Raw genomic sequence first — 19,818 nt, 5'->3', positions numbered from 1 at the left:
GCACCCCTGTGTGCCCTGCACCCCCAGAGCACCCCTGTGTGCCCTGCCCCCCATAGCACCCCCTGTGTGCTCCCCATAGCACCCCTGTGTGCCCCCCAAAGCACCCCCTGTATGCCCTGCTCCCCCTTGCACCCCCTGTGTACTCGCCATAGCACCCCTGTGTGCCCTGCCCCCCCAGAGCACCCCCTGTGTGCCCTGCCCCCCAGAGCACCCCCTGTGTGCTCCCCATAGGACCTCCTGTGTGCCCCCCCAAAGCATCCCTGTGTGCCCCACCCCCCAGAGCACCCCTGTGTGCCCTGCCCCCCCAGAGCACTTCCTGTGTGCCCCCCATAGCAACCCCTGTGCTCCCCCATAGCACCCCTGTGTCCCCCCCATTTACCCCCTGTACCCCCTTCATGTGGCCATAGCACCCCCTGTGTGTGCTCAGAGCCCCCCCCATGCCCTGGGCTCACTCTGCCCCGGGGGGGGTGCAGGTGGATCCATTGGGGTTGGGGGTTCCCTTGCTCTTTAATGGGAAGCAGCACCCCCAAATCCTTTAGGTTCCCCTTTGGGAGGGGCTTTGCTTTAACCCCCCCCCCCCAGATCCACTGGTCCCAGTCCCCCCAGTAAAGGAGTGGGGCTGGAGGGGGGGGGATTTCAACCCCTTCTATGCTTTGTTGTCTCCCCCCAATTTAACCCCTGGTCTGGGGGGCCACCATCCTTTACTCCCCCCCCCCAGTGCTCCCAGTCCCCCCAGTAAAGCAGGGCTGGGACTGGAGATGGGGTTCAGCCCAAATCATCCCCTGGGGGGGGGAACACACAGCTCCTGTCTTCCCCCCCCTCTCTTTGGGTGGGGGGGCATTACAGTAGGTCCTACAGAAACACGGGGGGGGGATAGGCAGTATTGACCCCTATTGGTGTCCCTGCCCCCCCCATGCACAGAGACAGCTTCCTCTAGAGATCCATAGATATTTATATAAATATATGGGGCTGTACAAGTGGGGGGTGCGGGGGGATGCAGGTCACAGGCCGGGGGGGGCCGTGGGCCGGGGGGGGCCCTCGCCGCTGCCTGAGTGATCCAGCTCCGCGCTGTCGCAGTCCGAGTCCTCAGAGACCTGGGGGGGGGCACACAACAGAAAGGGGGGGTTCAGCATCCTCAGACCCCCCCCCAACCCCCCTTTCCATGACCTTGGGGACCCCAAAGCTCTTCCCTATGGGATCCAGCCTTGGAGGCCCCCCCTCCCCTTAAGTCCCAGCCCTGGGGGTCTGTAAGCCCCCCCCCCTCCCCTCCATCCCATAATGTCAAGCTCTGGGTGACCTTAGAGCCCCCCGTCCTGGGGGTCCCCTTTCACGTTGCCAGTCACTTCCGGGGGGACCCTAAGGTGTCTCCCCCCCCCATAGCACCCATCCCTTGGAGACACCCCCTCAACAGCACCCATCTCTGGGGAACCCCCTTGCCCTTTGCTAACCCCAGCTGGGGGGGCTCAGGGCATCACCACCCCACAGCACCCAGCCCTGGGGACCCCAAGGACCCCCCACCCCACAGCACCCAGCCCTGGGGGACCCCAAGGACCCCCAACCCCATATGAGCAGCATTGGGGGACCCTAAAACCCCCCCCCCATCCAAAAGCACCCACCTCTGGGGTCCCCTTTCCCCTTGCTAACCCCATCCTGGGGTACCCTAAGGACCCCCCACCCCATATGAGCAGCATTGGGGGACCCTAAGAAACCCCCATCCAAAAGCACCCATCTCTGAGGGACCCTAAGAATCCCCCCCCATCCCAAAGCACCCATCCCGAGGGACGCCTTTCCCATTGCTAACCCCATCTGGGGGTAATCTAAGGACCCCCCCACCCCCATATGAGCAGCATTGAGGGACCCTAAGGACCCCCCCATCCAAAAGCACCCACCTCTGGGGTCCCCTTTCCCCTTGCTAACAACATCCCGGGGGTACCCTAAGGACCCCCCCACCCCATATGAGCAGCATTGGGGAACCCTAAGAACCCCCCCATCCAAAAGCCGCCATCTCTGGGGTCCCCTTTCCCATTGCTAACCCCATCTGGGGGTACCCTAAGGACCCCTCACCCCATATGAGCAGCATTGGGGGACACTAAGGACCCCCAACCCAGTAGCACCCATCCCGAGGGACCCCTTTCCCCTTGCTAACCCCATCCGGGGGTACCCTATGGACCCCCCACCCCATATGAGCAGCATTGGGGGACCCTGGGACCCCCCCCCATCCAATAGCCCCCATCTCTGTGGTCCCCTTTCCCATTGCTAACCCCATCCTGGGGTACCCTAAGGACCCCCCACCCCATATGAGCAGCATTGAGGGACCCTAAGGACCCCCCCATCCAAAAGCACCCATCCCGAGGGACCCCTTTCCCACTGCTAACCCCATCCGGGGGTACCCTAAGGACCCCCCCACCCCCATATGAGCAGCATTGAGGGACCCTAAGGACCCCCCCATCCAAAAGCCGCCATCTCTGGGGTCCCCTTTCCCATTGCTAACCCCATCTGGGGGTACCCTAAGGACCCCCACCCCATATGAGCAGCATTGAGGGACCCTAAGGACCCCCAACCCAGTAGCACCCATCCCGAGGGACCCCTTTCCCCTTGCTAACCCCATCCGGGGGGTACCTTAAGGACCCCCCACCCTGTATGAGCAGCATTGGAGGACCCTGAGAACCCCCCATCCAAAAGCACCCATCCCGAGGGTCCCCTTTCCCATTGCTAGCCCCATCCGGGGGTACCCTAAGGACCCCCCCCCCATATGAGCAGCATTGGGGGACCCTAAGAAACCCCCATCCAAAAGCACCCATCTCTGGGGGACCCCTTTCCCCTTACCCCATCCGGGGGTACCCCAAGGACCCCCCACCCCATATGAGCAGCATTGGGGGACCCTAAGAACCCCCCATCCAAAAGCCCCCATCTCTGGGGTCCCCTTTCCCCTTGCTCACCCCATCCTTGGGTACCCCAAGACCCCCCCCCCAAGCACCCACCCCTGGGGGTCTCTGACCTTGGGGCGCGCGGGGCCGTCGTGGGGGGCGGCGTCCATGGGGATCTCGGAGCCCTGCGAGAGCAAATCCTCGGAGCGCTCGTCCGGGCGCTCGTCCGTGTTGGTGCTGCCCACGTCGGGGGTGGCGCTGGGGGAGGCCTCGCTCGTCAGCCCCTCCCCGTCCCCGTCCCCGTCCCCGTCCGAGAAGTTCTCGGAGCTGAAGGTGGAGAGCGACGGGCGCTGGCTCATGGCCGGGGGCCACCTGCGGCACAGGGAGCGGGGGGTCACGGGGGGCCCCATGGATACACATACACAGTGCGTGGGGTAACGTGTGGGGACCTATGGGGACATGGATACACATACACAGTGCGTGGGGTAACGTGTGGGGACCTATGGGGACATGGATACACATACACAGTGCGTGGGGTAACGTGTGGGGACCTATGGGGACATGGATACACATACACAGTGCGTGGGGTAACGTGTGGGGACCCATGGGGACATGGATACACATACACAGTGCGTGGGGTAACGTGTGGGGACCCATGGGGACATGGATACACATACACAGTGCGTGGGGTAACGTGTGGGGACCCATGGGGACATGGATACACATACACAGTGCGTGGGGTAACGTGTGGGGACCTATGGGGACACATGGATACACATACACAGTGCGTGGGGTAACGTGTGGGGACCCATGGGGACATGGATACACATACACAGTGCGTGGGGTAACGTGTGGGGACCCATGGGGACATGGATACACATACACAGTGCGTGGGGTAACGTGTGGGGACCTATGGGGACACATGGATACACATACACAGTGCGTGGGGTAACGTGTGGGGACCTATGGGGACACATGGATACACATACACAGTGCGTGGGGTAACGTGTGGGGACCTATGGGGACATGGATACACATACACAGTGCGTGGGGTAACGTGTGGGGACCCATGGGGACATGGATACACATACACAGTGCGTGGGGTAACGTGTGGGGACCTATGGGGACACATGGATACACATACACAGTGCGTGGGGTAACGTGTGGGGACCTATGGGGACACATGGATACACATACACAGTGCGTGGGGTAACGTGTGGGGACCCATGGGGACACATGGATACACATACACAGTGCGTGGGGTAACGTGTGGGGACCTATGGGGACACATGGATACACATACACAGTGCGTGGGGTAACGTGTGGGGACCCATGGGGACATGGATACACATACACAGTGCGTGGGGTAACGTGTGGGGACCTATGGGGACACATGGATACACATACACAGTGCGTGGGGTAACGTGTGGGGACCTATGGGGACACATGGATACACATACACAGTGCGTGGGGTAACGTGTGGGGACCTATGGGGACACATGGATACACATACACAGTGCGTGGGGTAACGTGTGGGGACCTATGGGGACACATGGATACACATACACAGTGCGTGGGGTAACGTGTGGAGACCCATGGGGACATGGATACACATACACAGTGCGTGGGGTAACGTGTGGAGACCCATGGGGACACATGGATACACATACACAGTGCGTGGGGTAACGTGTGGGGACCTATGGGGACACATGGATACACATACACAGTGCGTGGGGTAACGTGTGGGGACCTATGGGGACACATGGATACACATACACAGTGCGTGGGGTAACGTGTGGGGAGCTATGGGGACATGGATACACATACACAGTGCGTGGGGTAACGTGTGGGGACCCATGGGGACATGGATACACATACACAGTGCGTGGGGTAACGTGTGGGGACCTATGGGGACACATGGATACACATACACAGTGCGTGGGGTAACGTGTGGGGACCTATGGGGACACATGGATACACATACACAGTGCGTGGGGTAACGTGTGGGGACCCATGGGGACACATGGATACACATACACAGTGCGTGGGGTAACGTGTGGGGACCTATGGGGACACATGGATACACATACACAGTGCGTGGGGTAACGTGTGGGGACCCATGGGGACATGGATACACATACACAGTGCGTGGGGTAACGTGTGGGGACCTATGGGGACACATGGATACACATACACAGTGCGTGGGGTAACGTGTGGGGACCTATGGGGACACATGGATACACATACACAGTGCGTGGGGTAACGTGTGGGGACCTATGGGGACACATGGATACACATACACAGTGCGTGGGGTAACGTGTGGGGACCTATGGGGACACATGGATACACATACACAGTGCGTGGGGTAACGTGTGGAGACCCATGGGGACATGGATACACATACACAGTGCGTGGGGTAACGTGTGGGACCCATGGGGACACATGGATACACATACACAGTGCGTGGGGTAACGTGTGGGGACCTATGGGGACACATGGATACACATACACAGTGCGTGGGGTAACGTGTGGGGAGCTATGGGGACACATGGATACACATACACAGTGCGTGGGGTAACGTGTGGGGAGCTATGGGGACATGGATACACATACACAGTGCGTGGGGTAACGTGTGGGGACCTATGGGGACATGGATACACTTACACAGTGCGTGGGGTACCGTGTGGGGACCGATGGTGACATGGATACACATACACAGTGCGTGGGGTAACGTGTGGGGACCTATGGGGACATGGATACACATACACAGTGCGTGGGGTAACGTGTGGGGACCTATGGGGACATAGATACACATACACAGTGCGTGGGGTAACGTGTGGGGACCCATGGGGACACATGGATACACATACACAGTGCGTGGGGTAACGTGTGGGGACCTATGGGGACACATGGATACACATACACAGTGCGTGGGGTAACGTGTGGGGACCCCATAGGTACACACAGATACACACAGAGCATGGGGGTCATGGGGTGCCCATGGATGCACACGGATACACACAGACACACATACACAGCGCATGGGCATCACATGGGTACCACATGGGTACACACAGAGCGTGGGCATCATCTGGGTACTACATGGGTGCCGCATGGGTGCACACAGATGCACACAGAGCGTGGGCATCACATGGATACCGCATGAGTACCACATGGGTACCACATAGATACAGCGTGGGCATCATGTGGGTACCACATGGGTACACACAGAACATGGGCATCACGTGGGTACACACAGAGCGTAAGCGTCATGTGGGTAAAACATGGGTACCACATAGATACACATACATAGTGCACGGGCGTCACATGGGTACACATGGGTACACATAGACACAGCATGAGCATCACATGGGTACCACATGGGTACACATAGATACACATAGACACACACAGCATCACATGGGTACCACATGTGTACACATAGATACACATAGACATACACAGCATGAGCATCACATGGGTACCACATGGATACACATAGATACACACAGACACACACAGCATGAGCATCACATGGATACCACATGGGTACACATAGATACACACAGACACACACAGCATGAGCATCACATGGGTACCACATGGGTACACATAGATACACATAGACACACACAGCATCACATGGGTACCACATGTGTACACATAGATACACACAGACACACACAGCATGAGCATCACATGGGTACCACATGTGTACACATAGATACAGACACACACAGCATCACATGGGTACCACATGTGTACACATAGATACACACAGACACACACAGCATGAGCATCACATGGGTACCACATGGATACACACAGATACACACAGACACACACAGCATGAGCATCACATGGGTACCGCATGTGTACACATGGATACACACAGACACACACAGCATCACATGGGTACCACATGTGTACACATAGATACACACAGACACACACAGCATGAGCATCACATGGGTACCACATGTGTACACATGGATACACACAGACACACACAGCATGAGCATCACATGGGTACCACATGTGTACACATAGATACACACAGACACACACAGCATGAGCATCACATGGTTACCACATGGGTACACATAGATACACACAGACACACACAGCATGAGCATCACATGGTTACCACATGGGTACACATGGATACACACAGACACACACAGCATGAGCATCACATGGGTACCGCATGTGTACACATGGATACACACAGACACACACAGCATCACATGGGTACCACATGTGTACACATGGATACACACAGACACACACAGCATCACATGGGTACCACATGTGTACACATAGATACACACAGACACACACAGCATGAGCATCACATGGGTACCACATGTGTACATATAGATACACACAGACACACACAGCATGAGCATCACATGGGTGCCACATGTGTACACACAGATACACACAGACACACACAGCATGGGCATCACATGGGTACCACATGTGTACACATAGATACACACAGACACACACAGCATGAGCATCACATCGGTACCACATGTGTACACATAGATACACATAGACACACACAGCATGAGCATCACATGGGTACCGCATGTGTACACATGGATACACACAGACACACACAGCATCACATGGGTACCACATGTGTACACATAGATACACACAGACACACACAGCATGAGCATCACATCGGTACCACATGTGTACACATAGATACACATAGACACACACAGCATCACATGGGTACCACATGGATACACACAGATACAGACATACACAGCATGAGCATCACATGGGTACCACATGTGTACACATAGATACACATAGACACACACAGCATGAGCATCACATGGGTACCGCATGTGTACACATGGATACACACAGACACACACAGCATCACATGGGTACCACATGTGTACACATAGATACACACAGACACACACAGCATGAGCATCACATGGGTACCGCATGTGTACACATAGATACACATAGACACACACAGCATGAGCATCACATGGGTACCACATGTGTACACATAGATACACATAGACACACACAGCACGAGCATCACATGGGTACCACATGGATACACATAGATACACACAGACACACACAGCATGAGCATCACACGGGTACCACATGGATACACATAGATACACAGACACACAGAGTGCATAGGCACCACATGGGTACCCCATAGACACACACAGCACGTGGGCATCACATGGGTACTACATGTGTACACATAGATACACATAGACACACACAGCACATAGGCACCACATCTGTATCCCATAGACATGCACAGTGCACGTGGGCATCACATGGGCGTCCCATGGGTACCACATAGGTACACATGGAGGCACACAGGTAACCATGGATACCCATAGCACACACAGCGCACATGGGCATCACATGGGTACCACATGGGTACCACATGGGTACCACATAGGTACACATGGAGGCACACAGGTAACCATGGATACCCATAGTACACACAGCTGACGTGGGCATCACATGGGTACTACATGGGTACTACATAGGTACACATGGATGCACATAGATAACCATGGATACCCATAGCACACACAGCTCACGTGGGCATCACATGGGTACCACATGTGTACCACATAGGTACACATGGATGCACATAGGTAACCATGGATACCCATAGCACACACAGCACACGTGGGTACCACATTGGTACCACATAGGTACACATGGATGCACATAGGTAACTATGGATACCCATAGCACACACAGCACACGTGGGCATCACATGGGTACGACATGGGTACCACATAGGTACACATGGATGCACGTAGGTAACCATGGATACCCATAGCACACACAGCACACGTGGGCATCACATGGGTACCACATGGGTACCACATAGGTACACATGGATGCACACAGGTAACCATGGATACCCATAGCACACATAGCGCACGTGGGCATCACATGGGTACCACATGGGTACCACATAGGTACACATGGATGCACATAGATAACCATGGATACCCATAGCACACACAGCGCACGTGGGTACCACATGGGTACCACATACGTACACATGGATGCACACAGGTAACCATGGATACCCATAGCACACACAGCTCACGTGGCCATCACATGGGTACCACATGGGTACCACATAGGTACACATGGATGCACATAGATAACCATGGATACCCATAGCACACACAGCTCACGTGGGCATCACATGGGTGCCACATGGGTACCACATAGGTACACATGGATGCACGCAGGTAACCATGGATACCCATAGCACACACAGCACGCGTGGGCATCACATGGGTACGACATGGGTACCACATAGGTACACATGGATGCACAGGTAACCATGGATACCCATAGCACACACAGCTCACGTGGGCATCACATGGGTACCACATGTGTACCACATAGGTACACATGGATGCACATAGGTAACTATGGATACCCATAGCACACACAGCACACGTGGGCATCACATGGGTACGACATGGGTACCACATAGGTACACATGGAGGCACACAGGTAACCATGGATACCCATAGCACACACAGCACACGTGGGCATCACATGGGTACCACATGGGTACCACATAGGTACACATGGATGCACACAGGTAACCATGGATACCCATAGCACACATAGCGCACGTGGGCATCACATGGGTACCACATGGGTACCACATAGGTACACATGGATGCACATAGATAACCATGGATACCCATAGCACACACAGCGCACGTGGGTACCACATGGGGACCACATACGTACACATGGATGCACACAGGTAACCATGGATACCCATAGCACACACAGCTCACGTGGCCATCACATGGGTACCACATGGGTACCACATAGGTACACATGGATGCACATAGATAACCATGGATACCCATAGCACACACAGCTCACGTGGGCATCACATGGGTGCCACATGGGTACCACATAGGTACACATGGATGCACAGGTAACCATGGATACCCATAGCACACACAGCGCATGTGGGTACCACATGGGTACCACATAGGTACACATGGATGCACATAGGTAACCATGGATACCCATAGCACACATAGCGCACGTGGGCATCACATGGGTACCACATGGGTACCACATAGGTACACATGGATGCACATAGGTAACCATGGATACCCATAGCACACACAGCTCACGTGGGCATCACATGGGTACGACATGGGTACCACATAGGTACACATGGATGCACGTAGGTAACCATGGATACCCATAGCACACACAGCTCACGTGGGCATCACATGGGTACCACATGGGTACCACATAGGTACACATGGATGCACACAGGTAACCATGGATACCCATAGCACACACAGCACACGTGGGCATCACATGGGTACCACATGGGTACCACATAGGTACACATGGATGCACGCAGGTAACCATGGATACCCATAGCACACACAGCACGCGTGGGTACCACATGGGTACCCATAGACACACATAGATACATATAGATACACATAGACACACACAGTGCGTGGGCACCCCATGGACACCACCTGGGTACCCATGGACACCCACAGATACCCACAGACACACATAGACACCCCATAGATGCCCCATAGCGCACACAGCATGCATGGGCACCCCATAGTCACGCATGGACATCCAGAGATACCCATAGCACACACAGCACGTGTGGGCACCACATAGGTACCACATGGGTACCCCTAGATACACATAAGATAACCATGGATCCCCATAGACACCCATAGATACCCATGGCGAGTGGGCACATAGATACACAGCGAGTGGGCACCCCATGGACACCGCATGGGTACTCATGGACACCCACAGACACACACAGACACACATAGATACCCCATAGCACACACAGCACGCGTGTGGGCACCCTATGGACACCCATAGATATCCATAGATACCCATGGACACCCATAGATATCCCATAGCACACACAGAGCACATGTGCACCCCATGGACACCCATGGATACCCCATAGCACACACAGCACGCATGGGCACCCTATAAACACCCCATAGCACACACAGCACATGCGGGCACCCCACAGACACCCATGGACACCCATAGATACCCACAGACACCCCATAGATAGCCCAGAGCACACACAGCACCCATAGCACCCATAAGACACCCATAGCACACCCAGCAGCCCACAGATAACCTATAGCACCCATAGACACCCCATAGCACACATAGACACCCACAGGACCCCACAGCACACCCAGATATCTCTTGCACCCATAGCACACCCAGCAGCCCATAGATAACCCATAGCACCCATAGACACCCCATAGCACACATAGACACCCACAGGACCCCACAGCACACCCAGATATCTCTTGCACCCATAGCACACCCAGCAGCCCATAGATAACCCATAGCACTTCCTAGCACCCATATACACGACACAGGACCCATAGACACCTCTTAGCACCCATAGCACCCCATAGGCTCCCCCTGCACCCATGCTGGTCTCTGGGCACCCAAGGCCCCACGGGCGTTCCGCACCCACCTCTGCCGCAGCGGCAGCTCCACCTCGCTGTCCACTTCACCCTCCTCTTCCTCTGAGGACACCCCCCGCTTCTGGGGGCACAGCAGAGGGGTTGGGGTCCTGCCCCCCCCCGTAGGGACCCAGGGGCCCTGATACACCCCCCCCCATCACCAGCAGGGACCCCTCAACACCACCCCCCCCCCTCCGGGGTTTCCCATCCCTGTTATAGGATGCACCCATAGGGTCCTGGATCCTCTCCATCACCTGGAGGGACCCCAAACTCCCCCCGCAGGGACCATCCCACCCCCATTATAGGATGCACCCACAGGGTCCTGACACCCCCAACCCCCCCCCCCATCAGAACTCCCAATTCCACCCCCATAGGATGCACCCGCAGGGTCCTGACACCTCCAAACCCCCCCCCCCCCCGGTTCCCCATCCCACCCCCTGCCCCATAGGATGCACCCATAGGACCCTGGATCCTCCCCATCACCCGGAGGGACCTCAACCCCTCCTCCCACCCCCCATAGGATGCACTCCCAGGGTCCTGACACCCCCAAACCCCCCCTCAGGGTTCCACATCCCACCCCCCACCCCCCCATAGGATGCACCCATAGGACCCTGGATCCTCCCCATCATCAGGACGGACCCCAACCCTCCCCCGGCTGCCCCCATAGGATGCACCCACAGGGTCCTGACACCCCCAAACCCTCCCTCAGGGTTCCCCATCCCACCCCCCACCCCCCATAGGATGCCCCCATAGGACCCTGGATCCTCCCCATCACCAGGAGGGACCCCAACCCCCCCCCCCCATCCCACCCCCCATAGGACGCACCCCCAGGGTTCCCCCCCCCGGCTGCCCCCATCCCCATCCCCTGGATCCCCCCATCACCAGGAGGGACCCCACCCCCCCCCCCCAACATCCCACCCCCCATAGGATGCATCCACAGGGTTCCCCCCCCCCGGCTGCCCCCATAGGACCCTGGACCCCCCCCCATCCCCATCCCCATCCCCCCCCCCCCACCCCCATAGGCCCCCCCCCCCCCCATCCCCATCCCCATCCCCATCCCCCCCCCGGCTGCCCCCATAGGACCCTGGACCCCCCCCATCCCCATCCCCATCCCCCCCCCGGCACCCCCATAGGACCCTGGACCCCCCCCATCCCCATCCCCATCCCCCCCCCGGCACCCCCATAGGACCCTGGACCCCCCCCATCCCCATCCCCATCCCCCCCCCCCCGCACCCCCATAGGACCCTGGACCCCCCCCCATCCCCATCCCCATCCCCATCCCCCCCCCGGCTGCCCCCATAGGACCCTGGACCCCCCCCATCCCCATCCCCATCCCCATCCCCCCCCCGGCACCCCCATAGGACCCTGGACCCCCCCCATCCCCATCCCCATCCCCCCCCGGCCCCCCCATAGGACCCCGGGGTTCCCACCTGCCCTCTGGTCACTGCCGCCCGGTAGAGCAGCGCCGCGGGGGTCAGGTGCTGCGCGGGCCCCCCCCGGCCCCCCCTCGCGGCCGCGCTCTCCCGCTCGGGCTCCCCGGGGGGGGGCACCTGCGGGGGGGGGGTCCCGGGGGCCGCCGCCTCCGCCCCCCCCGCGGGTCCCGCATCCGGAGGCGCCGCCTCCAGGGTCCCCCCGAGGAGGTCGGGGCCGGGGGGGGAAGCCGGGGGGGGAGCCCCGCGGGGGGGGGTTGGGGGCTCCCCGCAGCCCCCCCGCGGCCCCGCTTTGCGGTGCCGGCCCTTGGAGCGGCGGCTGCGGGGCGAGGGGGGGCCCCGGGGGCAGGAGGGCAGCGCCACCTGCGCCATGGCCGCGTCCAGCTTGGGCAGGAGCAGCTCCGGCTTCAGGAGGTCGGGGCTGGGGGGGGGAACGGAACGGGACGGGATGGGGGGGGGAGAGACCCCCCCGTGGGGAGGGGGCAGCCCCATAGAGAGCCCTAAGAGGGAGCGGCTCTGCCCCCCCCACAAAGGAACCGAGCACGCGGAGCCCCCCCCCATCCCCGGCATCCAGAGCATCCCCATGGACCACGTCCTCCAATGGGCACCGGCGCCTGCGCCCAGGCACCCCCAAAGGACCACGAGCACCCAGGTGCCCCCCAGCCCCACATCCCCCTGTCCCAGACCCCCCAACAGACCCCATTCTCCAACAGACACCAGCACCTGCACCCCCAACACCCCCAAAGGTACCTGGGCCCCCAGTGCCCCCCAGCCCCACATCCCCCTGTCCCAGACCCCCCAACAGACCCCATTCTCCAACAGACACCAGCACCTGCACCCCCAGCATCCCCAAAGGACCACGAGCATCCAGGTGCCCCCCAGATCCACATCCCCCTGTCCCAGACCCCCCAACAGAGCCCCGTTCTCCAAGGGAGCATCTGCACCCCCAATACCCCCAAAGGCATCTGCGATCCCAGACCCCCCCAAAGGACCACGAGCATCCAGGCACCCCCCAGTGCCCCCCAGACCCACATCCCCCTGTCCCAGACCCCCCAACAGACCCCATTCTCCAAGGGAGCATCTGCACCCCCGAAGCACTCCAAAGTATCTGGGCCCCCAGAGCCCCCCCAAAGGACCACAAGCCCCCACATGCTCCCCATATCACCAAGCATCCAGCCCCACAAGGACCCACATCCCAGAGCATCCCAACAGACCCCATTCTCCAACGCGCACCAGCATCTGCATCCCCAACACCCCCAAAGAACCACGAGCATCCAGACACCCCCAAGCTCCCAGCCCCACATCCCCCTGTTCCAGACCCCCCAATAGACCCCATTCTCCAATGGGCACCAGCATCTGCATCCCCCCCCCCCCAAGAACCACGAGCCCCCACATACCCCCATATCCCCAGGCACCCAGCCCCACAAGGACCCACATCCCCGAGCATCCCAATAGACCCCATTCTCCAATGGGCACCAACATCTGCATCCCCAGCCCCCCACAAGAACCACGAGCATCCAGACACCCCCAAGCTCCCAGCCCCACATCCCCCTGTTCCAGACCCCCCAGTAGACCCCATTCTCCAATGGGCACCAGCATCTGCATCCCCCCCCCCAAGAACCACGAGCCCCCACATACCCCCATATCCCCAGGCACCCAGCCCCACAAGGACCCACATCCCAGCGCATCCCAACAGACACCATTCTCCAATGGGCACCAAAATCTGCATCCCCCCCCCCCCCCCCAAGAACCACGAGCCCCCACATACCCCCATATCCCCAGGCACCCAGCCCCACAAGGACCCACATCCCCGAGCATCCCAATAGACCCCATTCTCCAATGGGCACCAACATCTGCATCCCCAGCCCCCCCACAAGAACCACGAGCATCCAGACACCCCCAAGCTCCCAGCCCCACATCCCCCTGTTCCAGACCCCCCAATAGACCCCATTCTCCAATGGGCACCAGCATCTGCATCCCCCCCCCCCCCCCCAAGAACCACGAGCCCCCACATACCCCCATATCCCCAGGCACCCAGCCCCACAAGGACCCACATCCCAGCGCATCCCAACAGACCCCATTCTCCAACGGGCCCCATCATCTGCACCCCCAACACCCCCCAACGCACCACGACCCCCCGGCGCTCCCCCAGCCCCACATCTCCGCCGATGCCCCCCCCGCTCACCGCTTGCCGTGGGGGGAGAGCTTCTGCGGGACGTTCCTCTTCTTGATGAGGGTCTCGACCGCGTTCCCGTGCAGGAGCCCCCGCGGCGCCCGCGGCTTGAAGAGCCCCGGGTACCGCTTCTCGAGAGCCTGCTCCCGCCTGGGGGGCACCGCGGGGTGGGCGCGGGCACCGGCACCGGTGGGGCTGGGACTTGGGGGGGGGGGCAATGGATATGGGGGGTGATGGTGGTGCCTATGGGGGGGGCAATAACCGGGGGGGGCAATGGCGATGGGGGGGGTAATAACCGGGGCAAAGGACATGGGGGGTGATGGTGGTGGCTATGGGGGGGGCAATAACCGGGGGGGGTCAATGGCCATGGGGTAATGGCCATGGGGGGGGGAAATGGCCATGGGGGCGTGACAATGGCCATGGGTGTAATGGCCATGGGGGGAGATGGTGGTGGCTATGGGGGGGGCAATAACTGGGGGGGGGCAATGGCCATGGGGTAATGGCCACTGGGGGGACAACGGCCATGGGGGGCAATGGCCATGGGGGGCAACGGCCATGGGGGGTGACAATGGCCATGGGGGTAATGGCCATGGGGGGTGATGGTGGTGGCTATGGGGGGGGCAATAACCGGGGGGGGGCAATGGCCATGGGGGGGTGATAATGGCCATGGGAGGGACAACAGTCATGGGGGCTGACAATGGCCATGGGAGGGGGCAATGGCCATGGGGGAATGACAATGGCCATGGAGGGCAATGGCCATGAGGGGGACAACGGCCATGGGGGGTGACAATGGCCATGGGGGGGGCAATGGCCATGGTGGGGTGACAATGGCCATGGGGGGGACAATGGTCATGGGGGCTGACAATGGCCATCGGGGGATGACAATGGCCATAGGGGTGGCAATGGCCATGGGGGGGGACAACAGCCATGGGGGAGGCTATGGCCATGGGGGGGCAATGGCCATGGGGGGGTGACAATGGCCATGGGGGCAATGGCCATATGGGGGCAATGGCCATGGGGGGCAACGGCCATGGGGGGGGTGACAATGGCCATGGAGGGGAGCAATGGCAAGGGGGAATGACAACGGCAATGGGGGAATGACAATGGCCATGGGGGGTGACAATGGCCCCCCATGGGGGAGTGACAATGGCCATGGGGGTGACAATGGCCATGGGGGCAATAGCCATGGGGGGGAAAATAGCTGAGGGGGGGGCAATGGCCATGGGGGGACAATGGCCATAGGGGTGGAACAGTGATCATGGGGGGGGCAATGGCCATGTAGGGTGGGCAATGGCAATGGGGGCTGATAATGGCCATGGGGGGGTGACAGCGGCCTTGGGGGGTGACAATGGCCATGGGGGGGTGGGGGGGGTGGGGTAAGGGCAGGCCATAGGCTTGGGGTGGCCATGGGGCGGGTATAGGGTTGGCTCTGGCCATGGGGTAGAGGCAGGGGTGGCCATGGCCGAGAGGTGGGGATTGGGCTGGCCATGGGGTAGATCCAGGGTTGCCCATGGCCCTGAAGTGGGTGTAGGACTGGCCTCAGCTACGGGGTGGCCATGGGATGGGTCAAGGGGTGCCACTAGGTGCTCTGGGGGGCTGTGGGTGCCATTGGGTGCTGTGGGGCGCTGTGGGCTGCTGTGGGTGCCATTGGGTGCCACTAGATACCATTGGGTGTCATTGGGAGCTGTGAGTGCCATTGGGTACCATCAGATGCCATTGGGTGCCATTGGGTACCATTGGGTGCTACGGGGTGCCATTGGGTGACGTTGGGTACCATTGGGTACCATTGGGTGCCATTGAGTACCACTGGACACCATTGGGTGCCATTGGGTGTCATTGGGTACCCTTGGATGCCATTGGGTGTCACTGGGTACCATTGGGTACCGTTGTGTGCCATTGGGTACCATTGGGTACCGCTGGGTATCGTTGGGTGCCGTTGGGTGCCATTGGGTGCCGTTGGGTGCCATTGGGTGCCGTTGGGTGCCGCTGGGTGCGCACTGACCTGAGCAGCTCCTTCTCCTTGAGCTCGAGCTGCAGCATGAGCGCGCTCAGCTCCATGTACAGGTTGTTGGCGCGCTCCAGCTTGCGCTCGTAGTGCTCCCGGATGTCCAGCGCGTGCCTGCGCACCCACAGCGCCCCATGGACCCCATAGCACCCCATACACCCCTTAGCACCCCATAGTGCTCCATAGCACCCCATAGACCCCATAGTGCTCCATAGCACCACATAGACTCCATAGTGCTCCATATGACCACATAGCGCCCCATAGACCCCATAGCAACCCATGGACCCCATAGCACGCCATACACCCCTTAGCACCCCATAGTGCTCCATAGCACCACATAGACTCCATAGTGCTCCATATGACCACATAGCGCCCCATAGACCCCATAGCAACCCATGGACCCCATAGCACGCCATACACCCCTTAGCACCCCATAGTGCTCCATAGCACCCCATAGACTCCATAGTGCTCCATATGACCACATAGCGCCCCATAGACCCCATAGCAACCCATGGACCCCATAGCACGCCATACACCCCTTAGCACCCCATAGTGCTCCATAGCACCCCATGGACACCATAGTGCTCCATAGCACCCCATAGACCCCATAGTGCTCCATAGCACCCCATAGACCCCATAGTGCTCCATATGACCACATAGCGCCCCATAGATCCCATAGCAACCCATGGACCCCATAGCACGCCATACACCCCTTAGCACCCCATAGTGCTCCATAGCACCCCATGGACACCATAGCGCCCCATAGACCCCATAGACCCCATGGCACCCCATGGACCCCATAGTGCCCCATAGTGCCCCATAGACCCCATAGTGCTCCATAGTACTGCATAGACCCCATAGCACCCCATACACCCCATAGACCCCGTAACAACCATAGCACCCCATAGCACCCCCCGGCACCCCATAGACCCCATAGCATCCCACAGACCCCATAGCACCCCATAGCGCTGCATAGCATCTACAGCACCCACAGCGCCCAACAGCATCCCACAGCACCCATGGTAACTCCACAGCACCCACCTCGCACAGGGACAGGCACCCAACAGCCCTCCCTGTACCCCAGCATCTCTGTGTCCTCCTGCGCCCAGTACCCCAGCCGTGTGCCCATATCCCCATGTGCCCCATAGCCCCATGTGCCCCATAGCCCCATAGCCCCATGTGCCCCACAGCCCCTGTCCCCTGCCCACCGGAGCTCCTCGCGCCGGCGGTTGATGAGCTCCTCCTCCAGCCGGTGCAGACACGTCCCCTCCGACTTGATCTTCTCGAAGTGCAGCTTCACCTCCTCGCGCCACTCGGCCTGGGGCAAACAGGCACCGGGTACAGCGGGTACCGGGTGCACCGGGCACCGGGGACCAGGGGCACTGGGTACCACGGGCACTGCGCACTGGGTACCATGGGCACTGGGTACCACGGGCACTGCGCACTGGGTACCACGGGCACTGAGTACTGGGTACCATGGGCACCGGGTACCACGGACACTGCGCAATGGGTACCACGGGCACTGCGCACTGGGTACCATGGGCACCGGGGACCAGGGGCACTGGGTACCACGGGCACTGAGCACTGGGTACCACGGGCACCGGGTACCATGAGCACTGCACACTGGGTACCATGGGCACTGAGCACTGGGTACCACGGGCACTGGGTACCATGAGCACTGCACACTGGGTACCACGGGCACTGAGCACTGGGTACCACGGGCACTGGGTACCATGAGCACTGCACACTGGGTACCACAGTCACTGCACACTGGGTACCATGGGCACCGGGTACCACGGACACTGCGCACCGGGTACCACGGACACTGCGCAATGGGTACCATGGGCACTGAGTACCATGAGCACTGCACACTGGGTACCATGGGCACTGGGTACCACAGTCACTGCACACTGGGTACCATGGGCACTGGGTGCCATGGACACTGCGCACTGGGTACCATGGGCACTGGGTACCATGCGCACTGGGTACCATGCGCACTGGGTACCACGGGCACTGGGTACCACAGGCACTGCACACTGGGTACCACGGACACTGCGCACTGGGTACCATGAGCACTGGGTACCACGGACACTGCGCACTGGGTACCATGGGCACTGGGTACCATGAGCACTGGGTACCATGAGCACTGGGTACCACGGACACTGCGCACTGGGTACCATGGGGACTGGGTACCATGGGCACCAGGTACCATGGGCACTGCGCACTGGGTACCATGGGCACTGGGTACCATGAGCACTGGGTACCATGAGCACTGGGTACCACGGACACTGCGCACTGGGTACCATGGGCACTGGGTACCATGAGCACTGGGTACCACGGGAGCTGCACACTGGTACCATGGGCACTGGGTACCATGCGCACTGGGTACCATGGGCACTGCACACTGGGTACCATGGGCACTGGGTACCACGGGCACTGGGTACCACAGGCACTGCACACTGGGTACCACGGACACTGCGCACTGGGTACCATGAGCACTGGGTACCATGGGCACTGGACACCATGGGCACCAGGGAAACCAGGCACCAGCTACCGTGGGTATCAGCTGCACCAGGCACAGGGCACCCCGGGCACTGGACAGTATTGGGCAGAGCTGCTGTGAGCACTGGGTTATATGGGCCTGGGTGCTTGGGGGTGCTGGTGCTTTGGGGTGTGGGTTCTTCGGGGTGCTGGTTCTTTGGGATGCTGGGTGGTTTGGGATGCTGGGTGCTGGTGCTTTGGGATGCTGGGGTGCTGGTGCTTTGGGGTGCTGGGTGCTGGTGCTTTGGGGTGCTGGTGCTTTGGG

General features: G+C 59.8%; 1 protein-coding gene across 1 annotated transcript; it reads right to left on the bottom strand.

The window, feature by feature from the left end:
* Positions 1–964: 964 nt before the first annotated feature.
* On the bottom strand, positions 965–18,552 carry LOC130603351 (mitogen-activated protein kinase kinase kinase 12-like). Its single transcript, XM_057417018.1, has 7 exons — positions 18,221–18,552; positions 17,010–17,126; positions 15,020–15,157; positions 12,835–13,255; positions 11,416–11,486; positions 2,999–3,239; positions 965–1,094 (listed from the first exon to the last, which is right to left on the bottom strand). The coding sequence occupies exons 1-7, from the start codon at positions 18,550–18,552 to the stop codon at positions 1,002–1,004; spliced, it is 1,413 nt and encodes a 470-aa protein (XP_057273001.1). The 3' UTR covers positions 965–1,001.
* Between the last annotated feature and the right edge of the window lie 1,266 nt (positions 18,553–19,818).

Source organism: Pezoporus wallicus, unplaced genomic scaffold (assembly GCF_028554395.1).
Source record: "Pezoporus wallicus isolate ANWC-B61680 ecotype Strahan unplaced genomic scaffold, APGP_CSIRO_Pwel_v1 contig_9675, whole genome shotgun sequence".
Taxonomy (NCBI): domain Eukaryota; kingdom Metazoa; phylum Chordata; class Aves; order Psittaciformes; family Psittacidae; genus Pezoporus; species Pezoporus wallicus.
Note: the sequence above shows the minus strand (reverse complement) of the source record. Positions and strands in the feature narration are given on the sequence as shown.